Source organism: Oncorhynchus gorbuscha, linkage group LG02, assembly GCF_021184085.1.
Source record: "Oncorhynchus gorbuscha isolate QuinsamMale2020 ecotype Even-year linkage group LG02, OgorEven_v1.0, whole genome shotgun sequence".
NCBI lineage: Eukaryota > Metazoa > Chordata > Actinopteri > Salmoniformes > Salmonidae > Oncorhynchus > Oncorhynchus gorbuscha.
In genome coordinates, this window is record NC_060174.1 from 82,050,718 (window position 1) to 82,063,263 (window position 12,546).

Sequence of the window (12,546 nt, forward strand, 5' to 3'; positions counted from 1 at the left end):
ACATCTGAATGTGCATCAGATGCCAACAAGATCATATTGTACAGCAATTCAAATAGCAAAATGGACAAGAACATTTTTAAATATATATAACGACTTGGGGCTAGCCATTGTAAGTTCAGAGTCACTCACCCCAACAGTGCATGTGTGTTGGAGGTGAGCGAAAGCTCAGGAGAGGGGTGAGTGTGGTGGAGGTACCTGTACCAGACAGGGGGAGACAGGCCAGGACAGACGGTGAATAGATCGTCAGTTGGAATCCAAGCAGCAGTGCAGCAGGCATTGGGAGTAGGTGTCACACCCACTTGGGATAAGCTTTTATTTCTGGAGGCAGATTTCTTGTATAAAATGCCAGTGAATGGTCTTTGAACAGCAGGAGGGGGCTTCAGATGATGCTTCAAAGACTCCTGACACTTGTTGGGCCCAAGGGCCTTTTATTTCACACCTTAGTGCTAATTGAATTTGTATCTGGCCTGTCCTTGCAAGCCTGAGAGCCTTAACTCCAGTTTATTTTTCTTAATGGCTTTCAAAATAGCATCAGACCAAACACTACTCACTCAGTTCCAGGTTGGAATGGTGTCCTCAGGTCTCTGCTGTTTGTTGGCTAGAGCACCCTCCAACATAGCTTGGAAAAATAAATGACGTTGAAAGCAGTAATCTCTCCAGTTAATTTTGGTCAAAATTAAGTTGTAGGTTTGGAGTTTTGATTTGGAGCGAAGGCCGTGCTGTGGAGGGTAGTATGCTGCATATGTACCTGCCGAAAAATCTAAGTTTATCTAACTTCAAATCTATCCTTTTGTAAAAATGTAAAAAAGGAAGACCCCGGTAGCTACACCGTTCAGTGTGCAACCTTCACCAACTTTTCTTATGGCACTTCAGAGATGCTGGGCTCACCAGTGGGCTCTTGCCCACCACAGTAAGGACAGTGGGACGATATCTGCCATGCCCGACGCAAAACATGGGATGAATGCATAGTAGAGCTAATGCTCTTCCCAGATGAAGCACTGAAGGATGATGCCCGCTGCCCCAGACCTCAGTGCAGGGCCACAGATGAGCTACTGTCACGGGCCTACGACACAACGGCCCACATGGCCCGCATTGGGAACTCCCTCTCAGTGCTCATGCAAGCACAGAACAGGATGCTCCAGTCAGAGCACGCAGACCTGGACCTCTGCAACCTGAAAGACGCATCTCTTCAAGCATTTGCATTCCTGACCAGAGAGCTAGGCAGACTGATATCCGCCCTTGTTGTGACTCGTTGCTAGGTCTGGCTCGCCCAAGCCCCAATGTCCGATGACTCCAGAGAGGCGCTGAGCAAGCTCCCAGTTGTCCCCGGACTGCTCTTCGGCCCCGCGGCTGAGCAGGCCATTGAAGGTAGAAAACAGCGCATTAAAACTTGATTGATATTTCATGTTTCATCGATGAGAACATTTGCAGAATGTGGGCCCAGGTCCATCTCGCTCCATACTCTACCACCGGTGGCCACTGGACTTCCTCTCCTCACAATATTTAGTGGCGAGTGAAATTCCAACCGCATGCTTTAGATTAATACATCCAGTTAAACTAAGTAGACCACGTTTTCAGGATTGTGCGGGACTGTCCCTGGGCTACACCACAGACCAGAAACCAGGAATCACAGTCATGGCAGATCGAGGCCTGACGCACTGAACATCCCCACTCTCACTAGGCTCGCCCCACACACGCCCTTGGTACTACCACCAGCCTAACACAGGTGCTCCCCAGCCCCGGACGGCTATGCAGCCACCACCCCAAACCCCCAGGAGGCCGTGGCTAGTGCGCAACGAACCCCACGAACAGGCATGGGGCAGAAACTGAATGGCGGGTGGGGGGGGGGGGGGGTTCAGCATCCCACTCAGACCAGTCTCCTCAGACCCTCAGACCTGACACGTCAGCGCACTGGGTCTTACCGTGAACAAACAAAAAAAGCAACTTAACGCCAAGCCAAAAGGTCACCTTTATTGGCATGGCTCTGAACTTCCGCACTATGAGGACATGTATACCACCTCAGCGCGTGGACAGCATTCTTCTTCTTCTAAAACAATTCCAGTTGAATGCATTGGTGAAGGCACGAACGTTCCAACAACTGATGGGCATGCTCGCGGTGGCCTCCGCAGAGACACCATTAGGCCTGCTTTCTTTAAGGCCACTACAAGTGTGGTTAAACGACCTCCGCTTGGACCCCAAGAAGGACAGAAACACCAAAACACAGGTGACAAGGGAATGCTATTCTGCTCTGCGGCCGTGGAGGAAGAGAGCCTACCTAACTACAGGTGTCGCTCTCGGATCATTTCCGGAAAGGCAGGAAGTAGTGACGACTGACGCTCCACTAACAGGCTGGGGAGCAGAGTGGCAACACAGGTCTGTATGGGGGAAGTGGTGCACCAGAGGGAGGAAAGTTTACCTAACCCTGAATCCCTTTCTGCCTGTTCTCAAACACATCCTGATACGATCAGACAATTCATTGACACATCAACCATCAAGAGGGAACGAGGACTGTACTGTCCCTACAGGTGGCCCAAAAACTCTTGGAATGGACAGTACCACATCTGGCCTCCCAACGAGCCATTCATCTCCCAGGCAAGGTAAACGAGGTGGCAGATTTGTCGGAAATGGAGACTTCACCCAGAAGTACTGAAGATATGGCAGCGGCTCGGGACAGCACACGTGGAACTGTTCACCTCAGATCAAACATCCCACTGCTCCCTTTACCAGAAAGAACCAGAGTCCAAGAGCCCCCTAGGCATGGACGCCTTAGCTCACATGGCCAGAGGACCGACCGTATGCTTTCCTTCCAAACCCCTGATCTTACCCTGTGCAATGTTGCTATCTCAGGCTCAGCAAAGGCTGCTGCTTGTAGCTCCCAGATGGCCAACTTGTCCCTGGTTTCCAACCCTACTCAGTCTTCTGGAGGGAGAACTATGGCAGCTCCCTCACAGGCAGGACCTGCTCTCACAGTTGGGTGGCAGGATATGGCATCCCAGACCAACTACAGCTATGGGTGTGGCCTCTGAAGAGCCTGACCCTCTACTGACCAGCTGCAATCCTGCTTTTATCGAGACGTTACAGAACGCCAGAGCCCCATTGACCAGGATGATGTACACTGGAAGCTGTTTACCGAATGGTGCTCTACCAGGGGTGAGGAACCGGTATCCTGCTCTGTACCTGTTATACTGAGCTTCCTTCAGAAACTATTGGACTCAGGTCGCTCTGCCTCTACCTTGAAGGTGTATGGCTCAGCCATAATCGGCTAACCATTCATGCGTCGATGGAAAATCAGCAGGGGCCCACTACCTCATCTGCCAATTCTTACAAGGTGTCCACCGGCTGCATCCTCCCAGGACAGTCTGTGTGGCATCCTGGGACCTGCCACTAGTATTGGAGGCTTTGACGAAACCTCCTTTCAAGCATACGGAGAAGCCGGACATAAAATGGTCCTCTCTGAAAACGGCATTCCTCTTAGCTATTTCATCAGCGAAATGAGTAAGGCAGATGACCTAGGAGTGACCTTAGGGCCCAATCCAGCCTTTTTGCCTGAGGTTCACATCAATCAAGCCATCGAGATGGCGGCCTACTGCTTCCCTCCTTATTGCGGAGGAGGAGTGAGCAAATCTCATGTCCAAATCACGTTGCATCCTGCCACACCATGGGCTCTGCCATTCTTCCAGTGGCACTGGTGCATTAGGTTAGTAGTGCTATTCCTTGTGACTGTTGGTCATCCACACTTTCAAACGTACTGACGTCTGAAAGGTATGAAGTAGAACGGAAGTTACTTTAAGGTATTTTCTTAACTGCATTGTTGGTTAAGAGCTTGTAAGTAAGCATTTCACAGTAAGGTCCACACCTGCTGTATTCGGCGCATGTAACAAATACAATTTTAACTATGGTTCTATGAACACCTGGAAGACCGTCAGTACTTTCCTGTCACTGAATCTTTTGGGCGAGAATATTCTCTGAGACCGTGCGTCAGACCACGCACTGTTTCATATGAACTGCATGGGCACGTCCTCCCACGCAATCACGTCACTGACGTGACTTTGTTGTTATTATTGCTCGACCTGCGCGGAGTGCAAGGGATTATAATCCATACTTTCAACTGTACCTACAGTCTTCCAGGTATTTGAAGAACCATAGTTACATTCCTAACTTCTGTTAAACTATATAGCCTTCCTATATTTTGTTTCAAACCAAGCACATTCTGCCTAGTGGCGCACACTGTTGCGTTTTGGCTGCTTGAGAAAAAAAAACAGACATTTCCGCTAACAATCCTAAAATCTCATAAGAAATGAGGTGGTGTTTTTGGTGTAAGAGTAATGTTATACTATGCTATTACATTTGGTTCTAACTTTACTAAAGAAAGCAACATTGTGAGAAATGGCAGAGAGACGCTCCGGCAGCACTACACTCCTACACAGAATGAGATAAGAGTAGGCTACGTGCACAACTAATTCCTTGCGAAAAATTTGGTGATGCAGAAACGAGATACTACATGGTTGGCTGTTTCATAAATCTAGGAATATTTTTCCAAAGGAATTTTTTCTGGTTGGTCTCAGGGAATGTAAAACAGCTAGGAATCAATACTTTTAAAATGTGATTGAGTTGAACGAACAAGTAATGAGCATGGACAGCCTTAAGTTTTACAAAATTACCTTATATCCTCCTGTCTAATATGGCTATTAACTTTTGTAGCTCTTCTTCAGAAACTTGCATTTTGTAAGTAATTAGGCCTAACTGTTCTCCCCAAGTTTAACTGGAATTTAATCTGAAAAGATTTGAGAAATGTGACTGGTTGACGATAGAATATATCTCAACAACGACTGGAGAAGTGTTTAACAGACCACATCCTTATAATATATATATATATATCAATAAGCGCAACGTGACTGCAAGTGACAGGTTGGAACGTCTGAAAAATGGGACAAATCAACATATTTCTTTTTAATTAGGAGCGGCATGGTGGCCTAGTGGTTAGAGCGTTGGGCTAGTAACTGGAAGGTTGCGAGTTCAAACCCCCGAGCTGACAAGGTACAAATCTGTCATTCTGCCCCTGAACAAGCAGTTAACATACTGTTCCTAGGCAGTCATTAAAAATAAGAATTTGTTCTTAACTAACTTGTCTGGTTAAATAAAATAAAATTAGTGAGGTTTGAATTTGTTGATAATATGCAGCGGGACATGATTGTTTGGTTGCAGGACAGTCCCGCACAATCCTGAACACGTGGTCAACTTAGTTTAACTGGATGTATCAATCTAAACCATCTGGTTGGAATTTCACTCGCCACTAAATATTGTGAGGAGAGGAAGCACAGTGGCCACCGGTGGTAGAGTATGGAGCGAGATGGAACTGGGCCGACATTCTTGTTTTCATCGAAGAAACATTTAATATCAATAAAGTTTTGTTCCCAAAACAATAATCTGATGCCAACAGTAGACTAAGTTTTGTAGATTTTTGTATTGTTTAGAAGGAGTGCAAGGGCAAATGGAGTTCTTGCACATGGGCACTTCAGAGTAGGCGTTCCCTAACAGAAATATGCAAATACATGCTAAAACACGCCAATAACATGCCGACCACACCGCTCACTTCACGTGCACAAGATTTGCAAAATAAATTTACACATACATGTTATTCAATCATTGCACCCACACTGCTCGAGGGCGTGACCAGGCGCTAAAATTGAAAGTCTGGCCTCTCCCATCTCCTCATTGGTTTCTAGGAGCATATACCCACGTGGATGATTGAAAGATGAACTTAGGTCCACTCTCCGGTCGGTTGTAGTAATGCTCTAAAGTTGGTTGCCAACAGCCATATAAAGTCCAAAGAAGAAAAAGAAGCCTGAAGGAAGGAGTGATGATAAGAAACTAATTTGGTTTACCGTTTAAACTATGGATTAATTGTTGGAGTAGAGGAACTTGTGCATTTCAGGTAAAATAACAACCCAATGTTTATATACCAGGACAAATTGGCTAGCAACAGCAAGCTAGCTACCTAAATTGCCATAACTGTTTAATGCTTTTAAACCTGTCCCCAAATTAATATAATTGGTTCAGTTTGTTTTGATATTTCAACCTGTGTGTCCTGATCGCTTCTGGTGTGGGTAAACAAAATCAACGTGCGCACGATGGCGGACAGCATGTAAGATCTTGCTAGCTAGTGCTTGGCTCTGCCCACCTCCTTGTTTGGTGAATTTTCACAAACCTGGTCCAGCAATTTCAGTCTTCTCAATGAGCTCATTGTCTGGAATGTTCTGCTGAATCTTCTCAGCGATCTCCCTGGGGTTCACATTCAGGCCCTTTGATTTCATCATCTGAAACACAATAAATCCAAAACAATGACACTCCCATTTCATTCACCCACTAACTGATCAAATTAAAGTTGAGCTGTTGATATTTAGGCTATTTGCAAAACCAACTCAGAAAGACAGAGTTAGTGGGAAAGAGTTTGCAGGGACAGAGACAATACAAACGATAACAAAACAGGTAACAAAAGAAGACAAAAGTGGGTCCACACTTGAACCAAAAAAGTTGGTTTAAATTAACACACCCACCAACATTTCAGTTAGTTTATTTGACACCCTGCAGTATATCCTATTATTTATGTGTTTGTTTGTTCACCATGCCATCACTGTGCATGTGTTGTGTTCCTGTTGGTTCCACTTTTCTTGGCTGTTATTTACTTAACAAATAAGGAACTCAAAATACAGCTGTAGACAGAAGTCAAAGATCAAACATACAACCGATGTCTCTCTTGAGTTCTGCAAAATAGGAAAAGTCCAAGTTGCTTTTAATATGCTTGCAGTGAACCCCTAGTGATGTAACTGCCTACATCAACACCTATGCGTATACAGTTTTACAAACTTGCAGGAGAGACAATAGTTCCAGTGTTTCTAAGGGCTCAGCAGTAATTTTCCACTCCCCAAGTTGCTTTATAGTGGTATGTCTGACTAGTCTCTTATCTCTTTCACTCCCCTGCAGGGTTGTGTGTCTATGAATCTCTTTTAGCGTTGAAGCGCTTTCTCACAGACACCCTGTTTTGAGTGCAATAACTCACACATCTCTCAGAACGTTTCTTTATAAGAGGCAGAGACTAGAAAATAACTGTGGAACAATATTAAACCTTATAATGAATATATACACTGCTCAAAAAAATAAAGGGAACACTTAAACAACACAATGTAACTCCTAGTCAATCACACTTCTGTGAAATCAAACTGTCCACTTAGGAAGCAACACTGATTGACAAATTTCACATGCTGTTGTACAAATGGAATAGACAACAGATGGAAATTATAGGCAATTAGCAAGACACCCCCAATAAAGGAGTGGTTCTGCAGGTGGTGACCACAGACCACTTCTCAGTTCCTATGCTTCCTGGCTGATGTTTTGGTCACATTTGAATGCTGGCGGTGATTTCCCTCTCGTGGTAGCATGAGACTGAGTAATCCTTCTCACCCCCCCCCCTTTAAGATTTAGATGCACTATTGTAAAGTGACTGTTCCACTGGATGTCATAAGGTGAATGCACCAATTTGTAAGTCGCTCTGGATAAGAGCGTCTGCTAAATGACTTAAATGTAAATGTAATCCGAAATAGAGTGTAGACATTGTTAAATGTTGTAAATTACTGACTATTGTAGCTGGAAATGGCATATTCTTTAATGGAATGTCTACATGGGCGTACACAGGCCCATTATCAGCAACCGTCACTACTGTGTTCCAATGGCACGTTGTGTTAGCGAATCCAGGTTTATCCTTTTAAAAGACTAAATGATCATTAGAAAACCCTTTTGCAATTATGTTAGCACAGCTGAAAACTCTTGTGTTGATTAAAGGGGCGATAGGTAGCCTCGTGGTTAGAGTGAAAGGTTGCAAGATCAAATCCCCGAGCTGACAAGGTAAAAATCTGTCTTTCTGCCCCTGAACAAGGCAGTTACCCCACTGTTCCTAGGACACAATTGAAAATAAGAATTTGTTCTTAAACTGACCTGCCTAGTTAAATAAAGGTTAAAACAGGTAAAAATAAGCAATAAAACTGGCCTTCTTTAGACTAGTTGAGTATCTGGCGCATCAGCATTTGTGGGTTCGAGTACAGGCTCAACATGGCCAGAAACAAATAACTTTCTTCTTAAACTCATCAGTATACTCTTGTTCTGAGAAATTAAGGCTATTCCATGTGAGTCTGTAATCGAACCCACACATTTCACCTAAAATGACATACCCAAATCTAACTGCCCTGAAGGAAGGATATGCATATTATTGGTACCATTTGAAAGGAAACACTTTAAAGTTTGTGGAAATGTGAAAGGAATGTAAGAGAATATAACAATAGATCTGGTAAAAGATATTACAAAAAAAACATGTTATTTTGTATTTTTTTGTACCACCATTTCTTAAATGCAAGAGACCGGCCATAATGTATTATTCCAGCCCAGCCGCAATTTAGATTTTGGCCACTAGGTAGCAGCAGTGTGTGTGCAACATTGTAGACTGATCCAATGAACCATGGCATTTCTGTTCAACATTTTATATGAAGACTGCCCAAATGCGCCTAATTTGTTTTATTAATAACATTCTATGTTCAAAACTGTGCACTCAAACAATAGCATGGTATTCTTTCACTGTAATAGCTATTATATATTGGACAGTGCAGTCATATTAACAAGAATTTAAGCTTTCTGCCAATATCAGATGTCTATGTCCTGGGAAATTTTCTTGTTACTTACAACCTCTTGCTAATCACATTGGCCTACGTTAGCGCAACCATCCTGTGGATGGGACACCAATCCCGAAGAAGTTAATGGACAAAATAAATGTGCTTTTCTTTAAAAAACATGGACATTTCTAAGTGACCCCAAACATTTGAACAGTGTAGCTACAAAACAGAGTTAAATGGTTCCAGTCAGCAGTGAATCGTTCATCCATGTATACGGATAAGAGTCTAGCTACATATTCCAGAGTCTAGCTACATATTCCAGATATACGTGTCTAATTTTGTCAGAAAGTCATTTTTATTGCAAGTTAAAGCGAACTGTTAGTGAGCTAGCAAACATTAGCTTACTGGCTCGCTAGCTAACGTTACGTGTAGAATTATTAGAATCAGAAATCCATTTGCTAGTTATAGCCTAATGTTAGCTAACATTGAACCTAGTTTGTTAGCTTTAGCTACCTGCAGATTCATGAGGGTTCATTGTTTAGCTAGCTAGCAGCTACATGTCTAAACAAAAGACTCTAGACAGCCAGATTATTACATGACCAAGAAAATTAGCAAGTGTGTCTGGGGGTGATTACGGCCATTGATTGTATTTCATGAACATGTGTCAATAGTGACCCATCCACTTGTGGGTGAGGGGTGGTTATAGCATTTCCTTCATATGACCCATCAATTTAAACAAGTGTGTTAGATAAGCATTGTCTAATAACAATCAAATAATTATCAGGACACATTCTGTTTTCGATATTGCTACTAGGCAAGTACTATTACTGTACTGTTTACACCTTCTGTATCCTGTGCATGTGACAAATAAACATAGATTTTATTTGATATAGCGTGTTTACCACATGTGAATCCTTAAAGAGATGGTTGGGCTAAGGCTTAAGAGGGTGTTAACGATGCTGAATGGGCGTAGACAAGCTCTCCAGTAGGTCTACCAAAATGTTCAAGGGCCATTTTCTCAAAAGTGGGGTTACAAGTTTATTAACATTCAAAGCAGAATTACTTTCCCATTGTTCCTCAACTGCAGTGTATGATATGCAATTTCCTAGCTCCGAGTCTCTACTTTTATCCAATGTAAAAACCATTTAAAATGTTGCTACATAAGACCGAATCGAGGCGATCGGTCACAAATGTTGAATAGACCTTTATCTTTTCCCTGTAAAAACACATCGTTGTGTGAAACGTGGGATTTTGTCATTCATGCAAAAACATGCCTTTTGTCTAACGTTAGTAGCCTGGTCAAGGACGTATCATGCAATATTGGCAAACTTCACATATGACAGACCAAGTGTAACAAAATTCAGGTGGAGTTTTAATGCATATTTCTAGTGTCCAAATAAATCTATTTTTAAAAATACCATTGGTTGTTGGATATAAAGTCTAAGATCTTTGATAGGCTGCTGCGGAATTTGTTACAGGAAATAATCACTCCCAGCTGGTTAGGTTAGCATATCTAATAGGAACAGCTAACATGTAGCGTTTTTTCACATGCAACTACATTCATGATTTGAATTGGCTGATGTGCATTTTGAGACTGAGAAACAAGCTTCAAATAATAAAATCCATCAGTGTTATTGTACCACCTGGGCCATGGCCATAGCGCTGTTACACTGGTAGTCCCCAAATTTGGCCTGCTGGTTGGGGGTGACGGCCAGGGGAGGGTTCTCCAGGTCAGGCCAGGCCTCCCGGATGGCCTCACCAAAGATCTCCTGAAGACGCTGGTTGATGTTCATCATGGTCTTACTGCACTGGCTCCTCTCTTCCTGCAGACTCTGGGGAGGGAGGATAGACAGAGAGCACTTCAATACAACATATAGGGGACAACCTATAGATAGCTACTCAGTCTCTCTCCTCCTACAGGCTCTTTGGGGGAAACTTGGAACAACTTAGAGAGTGGGCGACAGGGTAGCCTAGTGGTTAGAGCGTTGTACTAGTAACCGGAAGGTTGCAAGTTCAAATCCCCGAGCTGACAAGGTACAAATCTGTCGTTCTGCCCCTGAACAGGCAGTTAACCCATTGTTTCTAGGCAGTCATTGAAAATAAGAATGTGTTCTTAACGGACTTGCCTGGTTAAATAAATAAAAATTAAGTCTCTAGCTCTCAAACTGTGAAACAAAGCATCTGTTTGTGAATGAATAAGATAGCTCAATCTCCTAACATTAAATGTACCCAGAGGGGAGTGTGGAAATACTTATGCAAGTGTATCACCCTTTTGAGGATGTTGAGGCGGTATTTGAGCTTGGCGTTCTCCTCTCTCAGCCCATCCAGGTGTGAGGACAAAACCAGGCTCTGTGGGTTCTTCAGGCTCTCGATCTCAGCAGTCAGGGAATGGATCTCCTGCTCCTAGACAGACGAAGGGTTCACGGTCAAGAAAATGTCCTGCCTCTACACCTATACTCGGTCTACGAAAACCGCACAAATGCAGGATTGGTTGAGGATGACATTCAGGACTTTTGACTCAAAACTCAAACTAAGCTACTGACATCAGCACAGATTGAAGAAATCACATGATGCCACATCCGTCAGCTAGCTAGCTAAATTAGCTAATAACTGTCCCTCAACGTTTGTGTATGTTATGATTGATAGTTATCAGGAAATGTCTAGATGGGAAGGGCAGTACAATGAATCCATTCCTGCATTATCAACATGAGTAACAGCTGACCTGTCAGTCTTTGCAGTAACAATTAAACTGAATACAGCTAGCTAGAATACAACAAAGAGAACACTTAGCTGGCATCCGACTTCACACGTTTTTCACAAGTCAGCTAGCAAGCTGCTGCAATGTTTAGCTGGCTAGCTAGCTGGCTTAGTTGCCACATTACGTCAAACGAGTCCACGTTAGCGTAGCTACCAACATTTTCTTAATTTCAGCACATTATTGCAAACCAAGAGGTCTTTGTAAAGTGTAAGATCTGACCTGCTGTTTAAGTCGGGACGAGTATTCAGCCACAGGATCTCCCATTTTCGGTTAAAAAAATAAAATAAATAACGTTAGAACAGTACATTAGCGTGTGTCTAACTGAGTTTCTGAACCTAGGTGAGGCCGAGGCTCAATGACGTAAAATTTCGGAAATTCCATTTACCGCCCTCGTTGGGGTGCCCAAGGTACTACCACTGACGAAAGGTACTACAGACAAAGTTATGCTTTAACTTTCATAAAACATAGCAACAAACAGTGGTGTAAAGTACTTAAGTAGTACTTTAAAGTATTTTTACCTTCCGAAGTACTTTTACTTTTACCTTTACCGAAGTTGTTTTTAGGCATCTTTTTCTTTACTAAAGAAAATAATCTACTTTTTACTCCATACAATTTCCCTCACACCCAAAAAAAGTACAGGAAAGTGGTACAATTCACTCACTTATCAAGAGAACATCCCTGGTCATCCCTACTGCCTCTGATCTGGAGTACTCACTAAACACAAATGCTTTGTTTGTAAATTATGTCTGCTGTTGTAGTGTGCCCCTGATCTGATACCATCTGATATTATAAGCAATTTGAAATGATTTACTTTTGATATTTAAGTATATTTTTTGCAATTACATTTACTTTTGATACTTAAGTATATTTAAAAGCAAATACTTTTAGACTTTTACTCAAGTAGTATTCTTCTGGGTGACTCAGTTTTACTTGAGACATTTCTTTCTATGAAGGTAATCTTACTTTTTCTCAAGAATGACAATTGGGTACTTTTTCTACCACTTCAACAATGTTAAGTTGTTACTTTAAGCATTTTTTTGGTCAAAGTGCAATGCTCTGCAAATTTCTTTCAAAATTGACATTGAATACACCACAGACACACAAAACAGAGGAGAAAGCACAGGCAAG

General features: G+C 42.8%; 1 protein-coding gene across 2 annotated transcripts in view; it reads right to left on the minus strand.

Moving 5' to 3' along the window:
* The window catches only part of rars1 (arginyl-tRNA synthetase 1), a 35,437-nt gene extending 23,639 nt beyond the window's left edge, over window positions 1-11,798 (minus strand). Inside the window, exons 1-4 of one of the 2 annotated variants that reach the window (XM_046323752.1) lie at window positions 11,638-11,798; window positions 10,929-11,063; window positions 10,304-10,492; window positions 6,209-6,317 (exon numbers count right to left, since the gene is read on the minus strand). In XM_046323752.1, coding sequence (XP_046179708.1) covers window positions 6,209-6,317; window positions 10,304-10,492; window positions 10,929-11,063; window positions 11,638-11,682 — 478 coding nt within the window. In that variant the 5' untranslated portion in view covers window positions 11,683-11,798. The remainder of the gene's footprint in view (window positions 1-6,208; window positions 6,318-10,303; window positions 10,493-10,928; window positions 11,064-11,637) is intronic. The other variant, XM_046323759.1, reaches the window with a different exon arrangement.
* Window positions 11,799-12,546: the final 748 nt, after the last annotated feature.